The 18,506-nt window shown below is 35.6% G+C and overlaps 2 protein-coding genes across 2 annotated transcripts; both read left to right on the forward strand.

Annotated features, from left to right (window-relative positions):
- The first annotated feature begins 7,912 nt into the window (after positions 1-7,912).
- On the forward strand, positions 7,913-11,082 carry LOC132188353 (NAD-dependent protein deacetylase HST1-like protein). The gene is made up of 5 exons (XM_059602777.2): positions 7,913-8,169; positions 8,267-8,312; positions 8,433-9,106; positions 9,220-9,370; positions 10,845-11,082. The coding sequence occupies exons 1-5, from the start codon at positions 8,164-8,166 to the stop codon at positions 10,856-10,858; spliced, it is 891 nt and encodes a 296-aa protein (XP_059458760.2). The 5' UTR covers positions 7,913-8,163; the 3' UTR covers positions 10,859-11,082.
- A 3,182-nt stretch (positions 11,083-14,264) lies between these two features.
- On the forward strand, positions 14,265-15,525 carry LOC132188604 (lignin-forming anionic peroxidase-like). The gene is made up of 4 exons (XM_059603111.1): positions 14,265-14,483; positions 14,586-14,777; positions 14,872-15,037; positions 15,134-15,525. The coding sequence occupies exons 1-4, from the start codon at positions 14,265-14,267 to the stop codon at positions 15,523-15,525; spliced, it is 969 nt and encodes a 322-aa protein (XP_059459094.1).
- The last annotated feature ends 2,981 nt before the right edge of the window (positions 15,526-18,506 follow it).

An 18,506-nucleotide genomic window follows, 5' to 3' on the forward strand; every position in this document is an offset into this window, starting at 1 on the left:
TCTTTTATTAGGTTTCTTTGTTAGTTGTTTATTCTATCTTATCTTTCAGTCTTTATTTGAATTAGGTTTCTTTGTTAGTCTTTTATTTGGTTTAGTTGTCTTTTGTAGACTTCTAAATTAACTTTATTTCATTGTTATTTTAGGGCTAGGAGTCTTGGGCTATAAATATATGCTTATAGCCTTTAACAATTAAGTTTATGATTATTATTTGGTTTTCTCAATAATAATACTCAGAGTTGAGTTTCTTCATCACTTTTCCCTTAAATTTATAGATAGCATCTATTGATTTGAGAAGGTTTCTTTGGTGCTTGTGATAGTCTCACAATCTTAAAAATATTTATCCCTTCTACTTGCTGTTTTTCTTGTTCACCACAATCCTATGCTGCATCAGTTGGTATCAGAGCTCAATTACTTTCCATGAATGGGGAGGAGCAACCGCTTTGCAGACATGAACGAGGTGCATGTGCGCACGGAGGTAGCACGTAAGGAGCAACCGGCGATTCGTTTGCAGCACATGGAGGAGAGGTTTGGTGGTCTAAACGTGCGGAAGGAGGGGCGTGCGCGCACCCATCACAGAGTCCCTATCAATCACTTGGCCGACATGGATGGTCCGAGCGTTCGTCATCGTCAACCAAAACCGAGATGCGCGGGGGTAGAAGACAAATTTATCGTCGAGGGTGAACCTATCAATCCTTATGCAGGGCGCAGAGTGCGGAAGGAATTTCCAACGGCACAAGCCCATGCTATATCACGGGATGCAGGCATCAAGCTCGACACCCAAAAAGAAAAAATAGAAAATTCATACAAAAAAAAGGTGTCTTGACTCTTGGGAGATGGCGGAGGTCAAGCATCAATCGGTGTCCCAAGACATTGGAGGTACGTACCAACAATTTCGGACTACATGCACCATGGGAGGCAAGGTGGCCAAGCTTGTCATCGATCCAAGGAGTGGTATGAATGTAGTCTCGGAGGAAGCGGTTCGGAAGCTAAGGCTTGAGACCAAGAGACATCCTACTCCCTATCGGTTGGAATGGCTCATGAAAGGAAACGAGGTAACGGTTTCTAGACGTTGTCTAGTGTCTTTTTCTATTGGAGATAAATATGTGGATCATGTGTGGTGTGATGTGGTCGACATGGATACTTGTCACCTATTGTTGGGAAAGCCATGGAAATATGATAGAGCTGCTATCCATGATGAAACAAAGAACACATACAACTTCATGTTTGGTAAAACCAAATTGAAGTTGCTACATAGCCCATGGGCGGAGCCAAAACCTTCACAAGGGGATGATCAATCCTTTGTAGCCAAGCAGGAGTTGACGGACAAGGAAAGCGGCATCAAGGGAGAGGTGTCGGGGACGATAAAGGAGTTGTTGGGGAGATGTGTCGACATAGTCCGAGTAGAATTACCGAAAGTGATACCATCATTGCGAGACATTCAACCTCAACTTGATTTGGTACCGAGAACTAATGTTACTAATCATCCGCATGACAACAAGAGTCTTAAAAGGCTTGAAGAATTGGGAAAACAAGTGGAAGAGGTAAACCTTTTAGAGAGTATCACAATTTTTCATGAAGAAGAGGAACTCTTGGAAGAGGTAAGTCTTTCAGAGAGTTTTGCAATTTTTCATGAAGAAGAGGAACCCTTGGAAGAGGTAAATCTTTTGAATAGTTTTGCACTTTTTGACGACAATTTTATATATCATGTGCCTGATAAGATCCCCGAAGATAAAGTCTTCGATTTTAGTGTTGAGCCAATTGACTATGTTGATTTCATTGGGATAGATGCTATTTTGTCAAATTCTTCTAACCAAATTTGTGGTGAGATCTATTTGGTGGAGGGGAATGTTCTATCAAAAAGTGACGAGGTCGTTGCTAGTTATTTGAAGATTTTCATGGCACATGGAAGGGAGAAGTACGGCAAATCCGAAGAATTGCCAAGTGGTGTGTGGGGCCTTTACAACAACCATCAAGATATTTCGAAGATAAAGAGCATCACGCTTATTGTGGGGTGTTGCCTTGTCTTGATCTTGAGGAAGGGAGAATGAAACAAGTTGACAGGGCACCCGAAAGACCATGGAAAAGACAGTCTAAATTCGAGGGCGAATTTTCTCCAACCTCGGGAGGATGATGTAGATTGGAATTTAAGGCTTATCTTATCTTATTTTATCTTATCTTTTAGTCTTTTATTAGGTTTCTTTGTTAGTTGTTTATTCTATCTTATCTTTCAGTCTTTATTTGAATTAGGTTTCTTTGTTAGTCTTTTATTTGGTTTAGTTGTCTTTTGTAGACTTCTAAATTAACTTTATTTCATTGTTATTTTAGGGCTAGGAGTCTTGGGCTATAAATATATGCTTATAGCCTTTAACAATTAAGTTTATGATTATTATTTGGTTTTCTCAATAAGAATACTCAGAGTTGAGTTTCTTCATCACTTTTCCCTTAAATTTATAGATAGCATCTATTGATTTGAGAAGGTTTCTTTGGTGCTTGTGATAGTCTCACAATCTTAGAAATATTTATCCCTTCTACTTGCTATTTTCTTGTTCATTACTATCCTTCGTTGCATCAACTTTACAAACTCTCAATTTAGTGTATTCATTTTTCATTTCTTTTTTCAATTTCACCTATCCGTTAGGATTTTCCGTTAAATTCTATCAAATTTCCCAAATTGCTTTTTTTTTTTCCTCAAATATTTAGGTGTGAGTATTTTTGCAAATTCTATTAAATCCTTGCAATATTTTTTTTTTTCTAAAAAAAATGAGGGGTATTTTGGGAACTTTGACACTCCTTCGTTAGGATTTAACAGAAAATCCTAACAGATGAGTGAAATTGAAAAAAATTGAAAGATTGATACACTAAATTGAAAGTACTTGAAGTTTAGAGGGATGTGCAATGTGATGAAAGTTCAAGGGAGTTAGTGATTTTTTTTTTTTCCGAAAAAAAAAAAAGAAAAAGAAAAATAAAAAGTAGAAACAAAGCCAAATATTCATCGCGTCTTAATCAAACTAGTCAACATGTTTTAGGTTAAAATCCAAGTCCCCGAGGGTAAACTTATAAGTATAATGAAGAAGATGCTACGTGGAGTTGGGAGAAAAATCCATAAACTTAGGAATAGTACTGTAAAGAAGTAAATAAAATTTCTAGGGGGAGATGTGAAGAAATTTGTGGGTTTAACTTATCTTATAAAATCGGTTCAATAAGAGATGTTTGTCCATTCCTTATAAACATATCTAAGATCTTGTCTACAGGCAATGTGAGACTATTTTTCAACAGGTAGCAACCTAATGGAATACTTTATGATGCATGGAGAAAATTGGATGCAAAAATGTGTGTAATGAAGGGGAATGAATGGGATTGGAAACCTGCAACATTCGAAAATGTGGTGGAGATCATTCAAAGTAAGCTACCGTTGGTTAAAATAGGTGCTAGTGATATAAACCTAATTGGCGTGTCTCAAATTAAAGTCTAGCAAGTACACAAGCTGGGAGACAATCCGAGAGAAACAAGCAAGGGTTGAATGGTGGAAGCTGGTGTCGTTTTCCTATGCTTTCCTACTATGTCTAGCAGTCAGAAATTGTCTCTCAATACAGGGAATAGATTGCTGAAATGGGCCTACAAAGGTAAAGTCAAGTGTTTGTTTTATATTAATATCATTGAGTGTACGGATCACATATTCTTTGAATGCAGCTTTAGCAAAAGAAAATGAAAGGCAGTGATGCAGAAATGTCTATCAACAGCTGATATCGATCTCTACTGATTGGGAGGAAATTATATATGAGTGAAGGAATAAAAGCTACAACATGTAAGCGGGCTTGGAGGCTGAGAAATTATATTAAATATAAAGAAACAGATTAAATCAGAGGAGAAAGTTTTACAAAAAGATTGCTTAATTAGGAAGTTAGGTTCATAATTATTGGGAAGGATAGATTCAAAGGGAGTTGGAAGAGAATGTAGATGGTTTCAGCAGGATGCCATTTTGGATTCTATCTGTATTGGGACTTTGTTATTGTTTGTTGCAAGATGCCTTGTTGGCATCTCAAGTACTTCTAGCAGATTTCTGCTGGAGTGTACGTGTTTGGTTAAATGTTGTAAAATTATGTTTATTTCTCAAATACTGAAACCTTTTTTTTTTTAATTTTTTTTTTTTTATTAAATTAGTTAACCAAACTATTCTCAGATGTAATTCTCATTACTAACACACTTTTCAAAAAAAAAAAAAAAAAACACTACAAAAATATTCTCAAAACACTTCTAAAACAATAAAACGTAAATCAAATTTTCAAAAAATAAAAATTAGTTCTGTATGGTGCATGGCCAGTTGGTGGCCACCAGCTAGATTTGGCGGCCCTGCCGTGGTTGGCAGCCAGTGCTTGCAGCCAGTGCTAGGGAGCACCGGCCGCCACTGTATGCGGTGCTACAATTTTTGAATTTTTTTTTTATTTTATAAAAATATTTTTCAAAATTTCTAATTTTTTACAAAATACTTCTAATATTTTACCAAATTAATTTTCAACTTTTTTCTCAAATGTGCCCCACCAAATAAATTATCAACCTTTACCTTTTTTTTTTCTTTTTTTTTTTTTCACCAAACTCATTTCAAAATTCAGAATCCAAACCATTTCTCAAAATTTTACCAAATGGAGCCGAATTTTCCCCATTTCCATGTTTCTAGCTAGCTAGGTCTCTACTGGTTAATTAATTACAGATCTCACCTTCTTTGGCACCATATATAGTTATATTGGACCAGAATTTTTTTGAAATATTTCACCGGAATAACTCGAGATTAATGTAAACCCATTATTTGGATTTCAACCTTAATTCTAATTCGAGCACCAAAACTATAATGTTTCATCGGAGTTGTTCCAAATCTTTCCTCTTTCGAGTAAAATATGAAATAGGACTACCAAGTCTAGCAGGCTAGATTTTGAATCTGATATGATTTAGTTCATAGATGTCTGGTCTGTGCTTATTCCCTAGCCCTGCGCAAAATTTCCTTTTTAATGGTCCACCTAAGAAGGCCCATGCATCCAGTGTTGTTCGATTGAAAATGTTGGAAACAATTTACCAGGAAAAAAAAAAAAAAAAACACAGCTCTCCCTTTAATGATAATAACAACAACAACAATAATAAAAAACCTGACAACAACAATATTAATAATTGTTGGTGGTGGAGGGGACCTGGACGAAAGCAATGTCCATAACACATTTCCAGCTATATAAATCCTACTTTTTTCAGTAGATGCCTGCAGGATCCCCACTAAATTCTCAAAGCAAAAAAGAAGCCAAGTGGAAATACTCCCCCAGTCCCCTGGCCTGGTCCGTCGTATTTGGCCTAAAAGCTATCAAACTTTTTAAGTGGGTCTGTGTGTTTTGTGCAAAACTTTGCATGTGCATTCGAGAGCAGATATGATACATCAATTAGTTGATGGGTTTCTGGTTGTGATCTTTTTGCAACTCTCATAGCCAGGAACTGGCCAGTAATGATAAAGCAAAAGTATTAGGAAAAAGAGAGGACAGGGTTGTGTCATATATAATGCCCAAATAATAGGAGTAATGGGTCACAATCTTTTTTTGACCAAATAAAAAAAGTCAATCCAATTGTTGGGCAATAAGCTTTATGAGAGAGCATTATTGGAAAGAAAGAAAGAATGACTGGTCCTTAATTCTGGTTCTCATATTTCTCTTTTGCTCTATTTCTCCCCTATAATTGTAGTCTTTGAAAAGAAAATATGTCTTTATTACTTGGAAAAAGTGGTTTGGAATGGGATGCACATAATATCTTTTCACAAAAAAAAATTAGAGAAAAGAGCCAAATCCCTCCTTAAGTCATTTTAATAGAGGCCTTGTGGCGTGCTAGCACTGAATGATTGCTTGGACAGAGCTGGTCATCTATTATCCATAGAGTTGCATTCAAAGGGACTTTCGAATGTGTGCTTTTTTTGTTTTGTTAATTATTTGGGACCTTTGTCGGGCAGGATTTAGGTTTCTTATTTATTTTATGTTTCATAATAATTTATAGGTCAATTTGTAATTTTCTTATTTTATGTGTTTGGGGTTTGGATATAAATATGTTATTTCAGTACAACCTTTCTTGCATAGTGCAGGCTTTACAAAAAGAGGGGCAAAATTGGTGTCGCTAGGGCCAAGTAATTGACGATGCTCGAATTGTGGTGCAATCTCTTATATAAAGTAGAGTCTTTCATGTTTGACGAGAAGCGAACGAAGCAGCTCATTAGCTTGCAAATAGTGCTCTCACAATTATGGAAGAAGTTATTCATATAGAAGAACTATTGATATTGTAATGGTTAGCTGAACGTATTGTTCAAATTAAAGTACTCATCAATGATATATGAAATGATTGAATGATTTCAAAAGAAAAAAAAAAGAAAAAAGGAATTCAAATATTTTGATTAAATAAAAAAATAAGAAATTTTTTCTTGAAATTGATTTAATAGAATAATTATTCTCACGTGAGCATTTTAGTAGGAGTTACTAAAATAGTTATATACTTGGTGAAATGAGATTTCCCATGTATGAGAATAATTATGTAATTAAATTTGGTACTCGAGGAAAAGATGTCGTGAATTAAAGTAATAGTCAATTACGACTTTAATTCGACTACGAAATATTTCATGGACGAATCAAAAGTTAATAAAACAAGAATTGTCTAAGGGAATAATTGATTAAATAAAAAAATATAAACTTAATTGTAATTAATAGTAACTTGTGACAGTGCCACAAGCCTATTGATGTTAGTTTTTTTTTTTTTTTAATCTTCCATTGGGCTCCTCTTCAAATTGATTTAGTTTGACCATAGTGACAAGTTTCTATTTATTTATTTTCGCTGTTTTTATTATTATTATTATTTTTATTTTATTAAAAAAAAAAAAAGGGCTAGTGCAAGACACTAGCAAGTTACATGTTCTTTGAGAAATTGAGCTTAGGATAAAACCCAACACTGTCCATATGAAGGAGTGCATGGGCTAGGGATAAAACCCTAGCCCTGGTCGTGTATGCTAGAGACAGAGGCTAGGGTTGCATCTTATATTGAAGTTTACAGTGAACAATATTAAAATGGCCTCTATTTACAGAGAGAATTAATATGAGTGATGAACAAAAAATTAAACCGAGACTAAATATGGAAAAAAAAAAAAAAAACCTACAAGAGAAATTAGAAAAAAGCGTAAATAGAGAATATAAAAATATTCTAACAATAATAAGAACTGAATTATTTTGAAACAAATGGTATCTCGAAGGTGGTTGCATGTTACCTGAACTTCACTTCTGTTGTGTGTCATCCTAGCTTGATCAGCTTACGAGGTTGTTAATTCCGAAAGATGAAGTAGTTTAGCTCCAATAAGTAGCAGCTACCTGCATGAGTCCCACTAGCCTGAACCTTTTCCTCAACCCTACCAAGCTATCGGTTCCCTCAGATGGGAAAGATTTTCACCATATAGCGTTTGTTATTTGGGTTGAACTGAAATTTTGGACACAAGTTAAAAACTTTAGTTTTCTTTTTTGAAAAAACTATTCTTTTTAAACAAAATTGAGTTGCCTGTTTTGGTTGCTCCTATATGCATGAGGACACAATATTGTTTGGCTATCTTGAATCAGACTTTTCAAGAGATTACTCATTTTGGTACTACTCTCGCGTAATTATTTTTAACTATAAAGTTCTAATAGGTTAATAACTATTACGACTTTAGAATGTATTGTAATAAGAAAGGTGTGAGTATACATATAAGTACATGACTAGTCCTATACTTATAAAGAGGATGAAAAGTCAACAACAAAAAAAAAAAAAAAAAAAAAAAAAAAAAAAAAAAGAAGAAAGATATATAGGCCTATATTAGTTTATATATATGCAGAGAACTGGAATTCCAGGCAGCAGTAGATGGAGCATGCAACAAAGAGGTGCTAAGCATATCATTATCGAGAATTTCGGCGCATCGATCAATCCAGAGAGACCCAACATGGTGGCTCGTCAAACATGCCATGAGCAACACAAACATGCCTAAATCTTAGGCCCCACTTTCTCTGGACACGTGTCTTCACCTGATTCTCCAATCCAGTAGGCCTCCTCCTTTTGGTTCTCTCCCATAATCCATTCCTTTACTCACTTTGACGTTTCCACAGGCTCACTTGCAGAGAAAAGAAAAAAATGAAGGTAATTAGAATTAATTAGCCACCATTTTCTTCGCTAGACTGTATCGATATATCACTCACACGTTCTTATGAATCCATATTTTCCTTGTTTGTGACAGATCTTCAACTGGGTACACAAGAGGTTTCATCATACCGTCCTTAAGGGTTTGATGATTTTTGTAACTTTTGGTCTTTGTGAATTTCTTCTACTCAGATTTTTATTTTGATTGTTTCACAAAGCTGGTTCGTATGATGTTTCTGCATTTTCATTTTGTGCACTTACAGATGGGTTGGGTGCAAATGTGAAAACAAGTGAATCGACAACAAATGGCATTGACAAGCAGGCGCTACTGAAACAAGTTGCGCTTGTTGATGTGCTTGATGGTTGGAGGGATGGCATTCTAACAATTGGAACGTTGGGGCTGGATCCTCTAAAACCCTTCAACCAACCAAAGGAATATCTGATTTTGCAGAGCGAGGAAGAGGATGAAGAGGGTGATCAAGAAGAACAAGACTCGGTTGACGGTGGAGATCATGACAGCAACGACAATGTCGAACAGGAAGAACTGAACCCATTGATGTTCACAACATATGGACACAATTTTGAGGATTTTGAATCAAATCCTGACCGTCACATTAATGTAGTCCCTACACCTGATGTCATCATGACCGTTGATGGCGTATCTCTAACTCCATTTATGGGGTCTGCGGAAGTGGAACCCAGCCTTCAATTGGACGAGGAAGCTGGCGAGGGAAAGAAAAAGAAAGGAGAAAGAATAACACTGGCTGACCTTTTCTTGGCTGATGCTGATGTCAAAGGAAAACTAGATGATCCTGAAAAAGTCTTCCCAGATTCGGGTAAAACACCACTTCTTCGAACCAAGAATGGCCTCTCATTTGCCAAGAAGTTTATCCCTCGTGTTAAGGAGGATTCACGTCCGATCAAAAATCTGCAACGAGTGAGTAAATGTTTTCTAACCTGTCTCTTTTTTTTTTTTTTTTTGTTTACTACTTGAAGTTTAATTGGTTAATTAATTAACCATTTTGTAATGCCATATATATATATATATAGCTGGTGAAAAGGATGTTGAAAAGGAAGATCCATCCCGAGTTTGATGTGAAGATGCAGAAATCAGATGTCCAGAAGCCTGGTGGTGCAATTGGACTTATCACCAATGGCGAACATGGGGCCTCTGAATCGGTTACTCTGCTTCCAACTCAAGGTAATCAAGAGCCCAAATACTTTTGTTTTTTAATTTCCCCTAGATTTCATTCATTATTTCTTCCTTCGGTTCAAAAAGTGACATGGCTGAGAGCAAATAGTACTACTTCAAATCTTAACTAAAGTGTCAGATTACTAATGGATGCATGCCTAGAGTCTAATTAATCTTTTCAATACCTAATTGAAAGCCAGTGATTGGGACGCTGATGCAAAATATATACTATTATCATGGCCACATCCAGTAACCTTTCGGGGGAAAAGTAAAGCTAAAGTCTTTCCATCTCCAAGCCCCAAATAGCAAAGAAAAAAGAAAAAGAAAAGGAAAAAAAGGTCCCCACTCTCGTTATCTCACTGGTATATCATCATTTTGGACGTGAAAGTGTCAATCAATTGAATTATTATTTTTTTTTTAAACATGAGAAATACTATATATCACACATTTATTCCACCGCGCGAACTACATCTTATCCCATTTTTTTTTCTCACTATATATGCTGACTTGACATAGTCTAGGTTTTTTTTGGATCAGCTCTTGTTAAAAAAATATTACATACTACGTACACTCCTTATTCATATTCCATTGGGTTTGTGTGGTTGTGCCCATCGACCCTTAAATTTATTTTGTTTCATTTTTAATGACAAGGGTTGATAGACAGTACTATCACATCAGTCTAATGGAATATGGGTATAGTACTATATAACAATATTCATAATTTTTTTTTTTCTTTTAAAGAAAGGCTAATCATATAAGAGCTGATGTCAACAAAATAAAAATGTGATTTCTGGCATTATGAAATATTATTTTGTATTCTCCTAACATTCTTCAAGTATACTGAAGGGACATAATATGCTCAATCCAGTGTCTTGTAGCATTAGTCTTACATATTAATTGTGGACAGCTAGATTGATGAGGAAAATGTGCACATTTATATGTGTGGCCGTTTCATTTGGTCCTGTTGGGTGTGGGAACATTTTCACCGCGTACATGTCAATTATATGAATAGTGTGACCCACGCACTTTAAAGCCCAAAAACTGAGAAAATAAAAATTGCTTAGCAAATTAACCTTGCATGGCCTTTTTTACCCTAAAACTCAAGCCTTCTTCTTGTACTATTGAAGCTTTATTAACCTGTTCTACTTGTATGTACTCTAAGTGCATGAGAAGGTCAAGGTGGGTACACAAAAAAAGAGAAGCCATCTTCACTGTCATTTTCCCTATGGTATAATCGATCTACTGGCAACGGGTCCCTTCTACAATGGGAAATAACACTATGCACAATACTCTCAACATAAATCCAACCAACAAGGTGTCAATTTAATCACAATTCGAATCATTTGCTTATAATAATACAATGGTGCTTGTCTCAATATGCTTGAGGGGCTCCTATAGGAACAATACCCTTGTGTGTTTCCAATGATGCATTAATTTAGTCGTGATTTTTGTTGATATTTCTTTTTCTTGTGTTGTATTGCAGGTGCCAGAGTCTGAGATTTAAATAATTAATGGCCTGGTTTCCTGGAAATTAATGTATTTTTTTTTGTTATTGCTATGTAAAATAATTTTTCAAGGACCATGTGGATTAGGTTTTCTTTTCTTGTATTTGAACTATTGGGCATGTATTTTTGTTTTGTGAATCATGATGGATGTTTGACGCATGCATCAACTGCATGATGATCATGCATGGGCTACAATGGTTTATATTTTGGCGTTAATGGACGTGACCTTTTAGGTAATTGTGATAGGACTTTAATGTGACAGCAGAGCATGATAATGGTACAATTTTTCATACATGTTCTTTTGTCTATGCACTAGGATTTGGTCGAAGGATCCCGCTTCCACGCCGCTGTTTTGGACAATGAAAAAGTAGGTTTTAAAAAAAGTTAATAAAAAATTTATTAAAAATTAAAAGTTATAAAAAAAATTAATAATTAAAACTTTAAAAAAAAAAAAAGAAGAAGGTGTGATTGACCACCCATTTTGGCCTAGGGGGTGGCTGGAGCCACCTCCCATGGTCAGTCTGGGGTTGGATGAGCCACTTTCATGGTCTTTGTGGTGGTCCGGCCACCCGAAAGAGGCCAAAAAAAAATAATAATAATAAAAAGTCAAACCATCCCCAAAAGGTTTTGGAGTGGCCCAAAAACCAAACCCTCAATTTTTTTTTTTAATTTTTTTATTTTGGCCTTTTGGGGGTGGCCGGACCACCCCCAAAGGCCATGGAGGTGGTTCGTCCACCCCTAAACCGGCCATGGGGTGGCTCCAGCCACCCCTTTGATTTTGATTTTTATATATATTAATTATTGATTTTTTTTTTATATATTTAATAAATTTTATATTATTTGTTTTAAAAAAACTATTTGTTATTGCTCAAAACGACCCCGTTTTGAGCAACAGCAGCCATGCGGTAGTTTCCACTATTGCATGGAAGCCGGATCCTTGGAAAGTAGACAAAACTCAAATCGAAATTTTAAATTTTAAAAACACGTGCAGTTACATATGTTTTGAACGTTTGAAATTTGTACCGAGTGGGATTTAATGAAAAAAAGAAAGTGATAATACTTTGAAGTTTTCACATAACCAAATCCTAAATTTGCATTTGAATTTGTGTTGAAAACAAAAACAAGACAATATTTGCTTCCAAACAAATTAATTAGGTACTTATCATTCACATTACAAATCATTTGAAGAACATGCTGCAACATGATTTCACGGCTGTTTCTTAGGCCATGTGGAGTTTTACACTTATTTTATAATAGTAATGAACATGAGATTGCATTTTTATTTGGAGCTAGTTACAACAATTATTGTCAACAAAACAGAAAATGATTGCTTAGGTCCATTACGTGAAAACTACAAATATTATGGTCCAAATTGTTGGATTCCGACTAAATATTAAAGAAATTGATACTGATGCAGTCTGACATAGTGGGAAGTTCAATATGCAAGTACAAGACGTACAACTCTTCTATAAAGCTTACAAAAATTTTAAGAATCGTAAAAAGACATGGAAAGATTCTTATAGGTTAAACTAAATAACGACAACAACTATAGCAACTCGGCGGCCAAGCCATCCTCATTGTGCTTAAAATAGAAGTTAAGAATGCGATCCTAAAAGGAAAATTACAAAACTAATAAATGTAAACTCGCGAGTGATGAGCAAAATTTCTGTTACGAGTGAAACACTTAGGGAGTTTACCAAGTACATTAGCATACATATGATTTGGACCCTACTTGATATAGCCCAAAATCTTAATCTAATGAGATTGGGTCTACTCATATATATATATTAACTACTCATTTTTTTTTTTTTTTTTCTCAATGTAGAGCACAATACTCACGCATAAACTCGCAACAAATCTTCCCTTCACGTGTCAAACTTTAGCAGAAAAAAATTGTAAAGTACCTCTTTGAACATGGAGAACCTGAGGAATATCAATTGAGATAAAGGAAAAATATGTTTTATTAAAATCAACAAGTTGTAGGAAAAATGAAGAAAATCACTCTATGAGTTTTTCTAGTTAAGAAAACTGAATATATACAACTTATGGTCGGTTAGGCTGTCCTTATTGAACTTAAATAGAATTAAAGACGCAGCTCTAAAAAAAGTGCCCTTATTGCAAGTTTGATTGATCAAACAAAAGATCGCATTTCGAACTATTGTTTGAATGTCTTGGGAATGTCTACTGAGTAGACCTTATCACTTCAACCAGTCGAAAAACAACCAAAATATTGACACAACTTGTTGGAAATTTCTACCAGCAACATCTCATCCTCTCGATCGAGTGAAGCTCGATCATGGCTCGACAAACTATTCTTCAGCGCCTAGAGCGAAACTCAATATACATTACCTAAATATTTGTAAAATCACAAGTACATAATCTTAAACATGCTCTTAAAAAGATGAGCAAGATATTTGTGTCTCAGCCAAATCATATATCGGTATATCTATTATATTTGTTGTATCATTATTCATCTAAAATAATAATTTTGAATTATTATTATTTGTTGTAGAGCTTGTTGCTATGAATAATTGAATAATTTTATTATTTTATAAACCGGGAAATTATCAACATTTTGAAAGAGGAGGGGAGCTCTGATTTTGTGCACAGCAATTAAACACGTTTGTGGGTGAGACCACGCCACCTCCGAGGTTGACACCAAAATTTTCATCACCCAAAAACAAGCGGGTGTTCTCATTTATGAGGGTGCGAATGAAAAATCATAAGACCATTTCATGATTCAAAATTTTGATTCTTTCTAATAATTAACTACGCACAACACATTGGAAATTAAGTACAACGTGGACTTTTCATGGAGGCCGATTAGAAACAATATCCACATAAATATAATATTTTCCATGGAAAAAAAAAAAAAATGGCTACAAAGTTTTGTTGAAGAGAAGAAAAAAGTATTGATAGATATTCATATGAACATAATATTTGATTATTTGTTAATATTTTTACCCAAAAAAATAATTATTTGTAATTGAGATTTAGAATAATCAAATTTCAATAATAAAATCTATATACTATGATGATTATATCATTAGCAAATCCGATTCCGAACGACGGTGCGTATGAAACCAAAGTGGGTACTCTCATTTATGATGCTGCGAAAAAAATCAAAAGACCATTTCATGAATCAAAATTTTGACTTTTCCTCATAAAACATGCATGCCACAGTGGAAAGTAAAACGCTGACTTTTCATGGATGCCCATTACGAAGAACAAGTCATTCTTGCTAGCGCGCATTAGAAGACAACTGTAACAAGAAGGCGGCGGCGGCGAATTTGCTATATATGGCCTCTCCTTCTCCATCCTTCCTTCATCTCTAACTTCTACTCAATTACCTCCATTATACTCAGCTGCTGCTGTCTTCATCTGAAAAGAAACACAACATGGATTCTACTAATTATACTTGTATCTGCTTGATTCTTGCTGTTTTTTTGTTTGTCTTAAACACGGGATGTGAAGCACAGCTATCCTCTGAGTTTTACGACAACACATGTCCAAACGCACTTAGTACAATCCGGACAGCTATCAGGACAGCCGTTTCTCGGGAGCGCAGAATGGCAGCTTCCCTCATTCGGCTCCATTTTCACGATTGTTTTGTTCAGGTAACTAAAAATGTGCTGAAAGTTTCCACCCAAGTTTTCGCGTATGACTAAATTTAACATATTTAATAATTAAATTTATATATATATGTCATTTGAGTGCAGGGTTGTGATGCATCCATCTTGCTTGATGATGCCCCATCAATATCGAGCGAGAAAAAAGCTGTAAACAATGACAATTCAATCAGAGGATACAATGTCATAGATGATGTCAAGTCCCAAGTGGAAAGCATTTGTCCTTCCACCGTGTCATGTGCTGATATTGTTGCAGTTGCTGCTCGCGACGCATCTGTTGCTGTGAGCACTACACTTAATTCTCTTTAAACCTTTCTCAACTATATTAATCATTTAATTATTAGTAATTGATCGAACTTTCTGGGTAAACAATCAGGTGGGTGGACCAACATGGACGGTAAAGCTTGGAAGAAGAGACTCTACAACAGCAAGCCGTAGCCTAGCTGAGAGCAACCTTCCAAAGTTTACAGATAGCCTTGAAATCCTGAAAGCCCTGTTTGGTAGCAAAGGTTTGAATGAAAGAGACTTGGTTGCGCTTTCAGGTTAGTTTGAGCCTAACTCTCATACATTACATATATATTATATATATAGTACGTCAAAGATCAATGCTAATAAATGTGTTGATTAAATTAATGCAGGAGCACATACAATTGGGCAAGCAAAATGTGCGACTTTCCGTGATAGGATTCAAAGTAATGCAAGTGACATTGATGCTGGTTTTGCTAGCACTAGAAAGCGCAAGTGTTCAAGTGATGAAGATAGCAATGATAATCTAGCAGCTCTTGATTTGGTGACACCCAATTCTTTTGATTATAACTACTTCAAGAATCTCATTCAGAAGAAGGGCCTGCTAGCATCTGATCAAGTACTCTTCAGTGGAGGATCCACCGACAGCATTGTTACAGAGTATAGCAAGAGCAGTTCATCTTTCCCTGCTGATTTTGCAGCTGCCATGATAAAGATGGGCGATATTGAACCTACCACTGGTTCTCAAGGCCAGATACGAAAATTTTGCAATCTTGTCAACTAATTATGTTGTCATGATCTATATATTTTTTTATTTTTTTATTTTTTTCCTTTTTGTCAATGTGTAATGTCACAATTCATTAATTGAATTACATTAAAATGAATGGTGGGTGTACGTGGAACTTGTTATTTCCATCATATGTACGAACATGATTTCAATGTTTTAGAGAAAGTGGTTTCTTCTTGTAACCTATGCTTATTATGCGTTATCGAATGTTTATGGAATACATGATAGGCTCTTTGTTTATACGCTAGGCAATGCAAGGACCCTCAATTAGAATATTATCTTATTTATTTATCTCATCTAGGAAAAAAAATCAAATTCCAATTAAAATTTCATAAAAAATTATCTTATTTGGAATAAATTTGATGCAATAATTAAGTTTTATGACTAAAAACGTTGGGCTTCTGCCCTATGGTAGGTATGTAATTATCACAAGGAAGCACAAACGCTCTAGGCAAAAAAAAAAAAAAAAACTCTTTGCAAAACCCATCCAGATCTCTCATCTCATTCATGCAGTGTTCTTCCTTCCTCTGTCCTCTTTTATCCAAATAAACCTTTCCTAACCTCCTTTTGGTTTCTGCTTTTCCCTCTTTTTCTTTTTCCTTTTAGTTTAAATAGTACTTTTGTTTGGAGTTTCGATCTTAGATTTACTGCAACCTTTCTACTCACACAAGCCACACATGTCACACCCCTCTTCCATAATCTTCGACCACCCCTCTCTACCGACGCTACCTGTTGCAACGCGTGTATGTCACTCGCCGCCATGGCTCATATGGGCTGCATGTGCCAACACCCATTTTGGTTTCTTTTCCTAGAAATCCGTAGGTTAGCTACCTCTGCCCCTCCTGCTCCCTACACGTGGAGCTCTTTTGCTACAAAGAAAATTTCAGATCGAGTTTTGAACCTCAAAACACACTAGCCTTGCTGTTATTATTTCACAACCCATGGTGTGAAGCCTCATTATCTATTTGTAAATTTGTCTCTTAATTTTCACAATTCTTTCTATATATTGGTTTGAAGCTAAGAATTTTTCGAGTGCTTCCTACACACAAATTTACCATGGGCTGCTACCACCAACAATACTGCTAGCAGCTTTTTCTTTTACTCCTTCCATCTTGAGGTTTCTTTTCGGGTTTGTGGAATTAATGGATTGTTGCAATGGATCGTGTTATTTGTTTTGCCTCCTTTGTTTCTATTATCTGTAATTTTACTTTGCTTTAGTTTGCTATTATAATTTTATCTTCACAAGAAAAAAAAAAAAGAAAGATTGGTAAGCCCAGAATCACTTTATGGTTTACACGTACCCTCCTGAGTCCTGAGATTATCTGCATATTTTAAATTGCATACCAATAGCACACATGCAATTGTGCAATTGGTCAAGGTTAGAGGAAAACATGCATATATATATATATTAGAAAAACATTTGACCTAATTTACTGTTATCAATCTCTATAATCCACTATGGATAACCATAGCAACAAGTGCAATCGTTGTGTTCTAAAATAGAGACGAAAATCTTTGCATTGTAGTAAATGCTAAATAATTTAGGAATAATGATAACTATAATAGTTGGATTGAAATTCCATAAAAATAAGGTGTACTTTTACCCTCTAAATTCTAAAAGTAGACATTTAACATGCTCATCATGTTGCAAGATATTGGACATGGTCATTGATCAAACCAACGAATCTAATTATAAATAACGTGTTTCTATATTCATAATTAATGCCCGTCTTGGGACTCACGACTATGAGATTGTTTGCTCAAAGTCAACTTGATTTTTTCAAACCGAAGTACAGAAAGTGGTTTAATACTAAAAATAGGGCTGGCAAAACGGGTAATCGGGTAGACCCGATTAGGACCCGTTAAGACCCGCGACCCGATTATCCGAAACACGAACACGACCCGTTTAGCTAAACGGGTTAGCGGGTCTGACACGATTATAACACGAAAAATATCCGGGTAACCCGACACGACCCGCTTAACCCGTTTAGCATAATCGGGTCATATCGGGTAGACACGACACGACCCGACACGACCCAACCCGACCCGTTTGTTTTTTTTAAAAAAAACCTTAATCAAAATTGAAAAAAATAATTTAATAAAGGGATCTCTTAGGCCAAATAACTAGTCAAATTTATCCTAACCATCCAAGAAGAATAAAAAATTTTAAAAGATAATGTTTTAATATATAAATAATGATTTAAAAGATAATGTTTTAATATATAGACCCACATAGAAAAAGTAACGGAAAAACAAGGAATAGGCCAGTGAAGTGAAAACTGTGAAATCGTGAAGTGAAGAGTGAAATGAAGCCGTGAGTGAGTCAGTAAGTGTTAGGGTTAACTTAGTTAGAACTTAGACATAGGTTTTTTTATTAAATATAATAATAATAATAATAATAATAATAATAATAAATAATAAAAAAATTAAATGGGTCTGGCGGGTCACCCGAGACCCGCCAGACCCGGTTGACCCGGTTGACCCGTCAGACCCGGTTGACCCGACTGACCCGCCAGACCCATTTATTAAACGTGTCTGGCGGGTTGACCCGCGGACCCGACGGGTTGACCCGCCAGACACGAATTTAATCGTGTCTTAACCGGGTAGACCCGATTAAGACCCGAACCCGATAAGCCCAAACCCAATACCTGTTAACTTCGTGTCGTGTTCGTGTCGGGTTCGCGGGTCGTGTCAAAATTGCCAGCCCTAACTAAAAAGCATGTGGTTGGATTTTGAACGGTCAGCTGAGGAATAACTGTCATTCAGAAGCGGCCATCTTCTCTCAAAGCCCGTTTCTTTCTACCATGCAAGAACGTTTTTATGCAATATAATCTTTATGAGCTTTTCCACACTTTATATTATCGAATCCAACTCGGTCGGAGATTTCTGTGTCTTCTTTTCTTTGCATTTATTTTTCCTTGTTTTTATGTATAATTGTTTGAGTTCTTGGGGGATCCAACTCTGTAGTAATGTCAGGG

Source organism: Corylus avellana, chromosome 6 (assembly GCF_965113065.1).
Source record: "Corylus avellana chromosome 6, dhCorAvel1.hap1.2, whole genome shotgun sequence".
Classification (NCBI taxonomy): domain Eukaryota; kingdom Viridiplantae; phylum Streptophyta; class Magnoliopsida; order Fagales; family Betulaceae; genus Corylus; species Corylus avellana.

Excerpts from the sequence above, each read along its gene's own strand:
- LOC132188353 (XM_059602777.2), top strand. Across the intron at positions 8,313-8,432 it reads TCATCATACCGTCCTTAAGG|ATGGGTTGGGTGCAAATGTG; the intron begins GTTTGATGATTT and ends GTGCACTTACAG. Across the intron at positions 9,107-9,219 it reads CGATCAAAAATCTGCAACGA|CTGGTGAAAAGGATGTTGAA; the intron begins GTGAGTAAATGT and ends ATATATATATAG.
- LOC132188604 (XM_059603111.1), top strand. The coding sequence starts at position 14,265 with ATGGATTCTACTAATTATACTTGTATCTGCTTGATTCTTGCTGTTTTT. Across the intron at positions 14,484-14,585 it reads TTCACGATTGTTTTGTTCAG|GGTTGTGATGCATCCATCTT; the intron begins GTAACTAAAAAT and ends ATTTGAGTGCAG. Across the intron at positions 15,038-15,133 it reads AGACTTGGTTGCGCTTTCAG|GAGCACATACAATTGGGCAA; the intron begins GTTAGTTTGAGC and ends AAATTAATGCAG.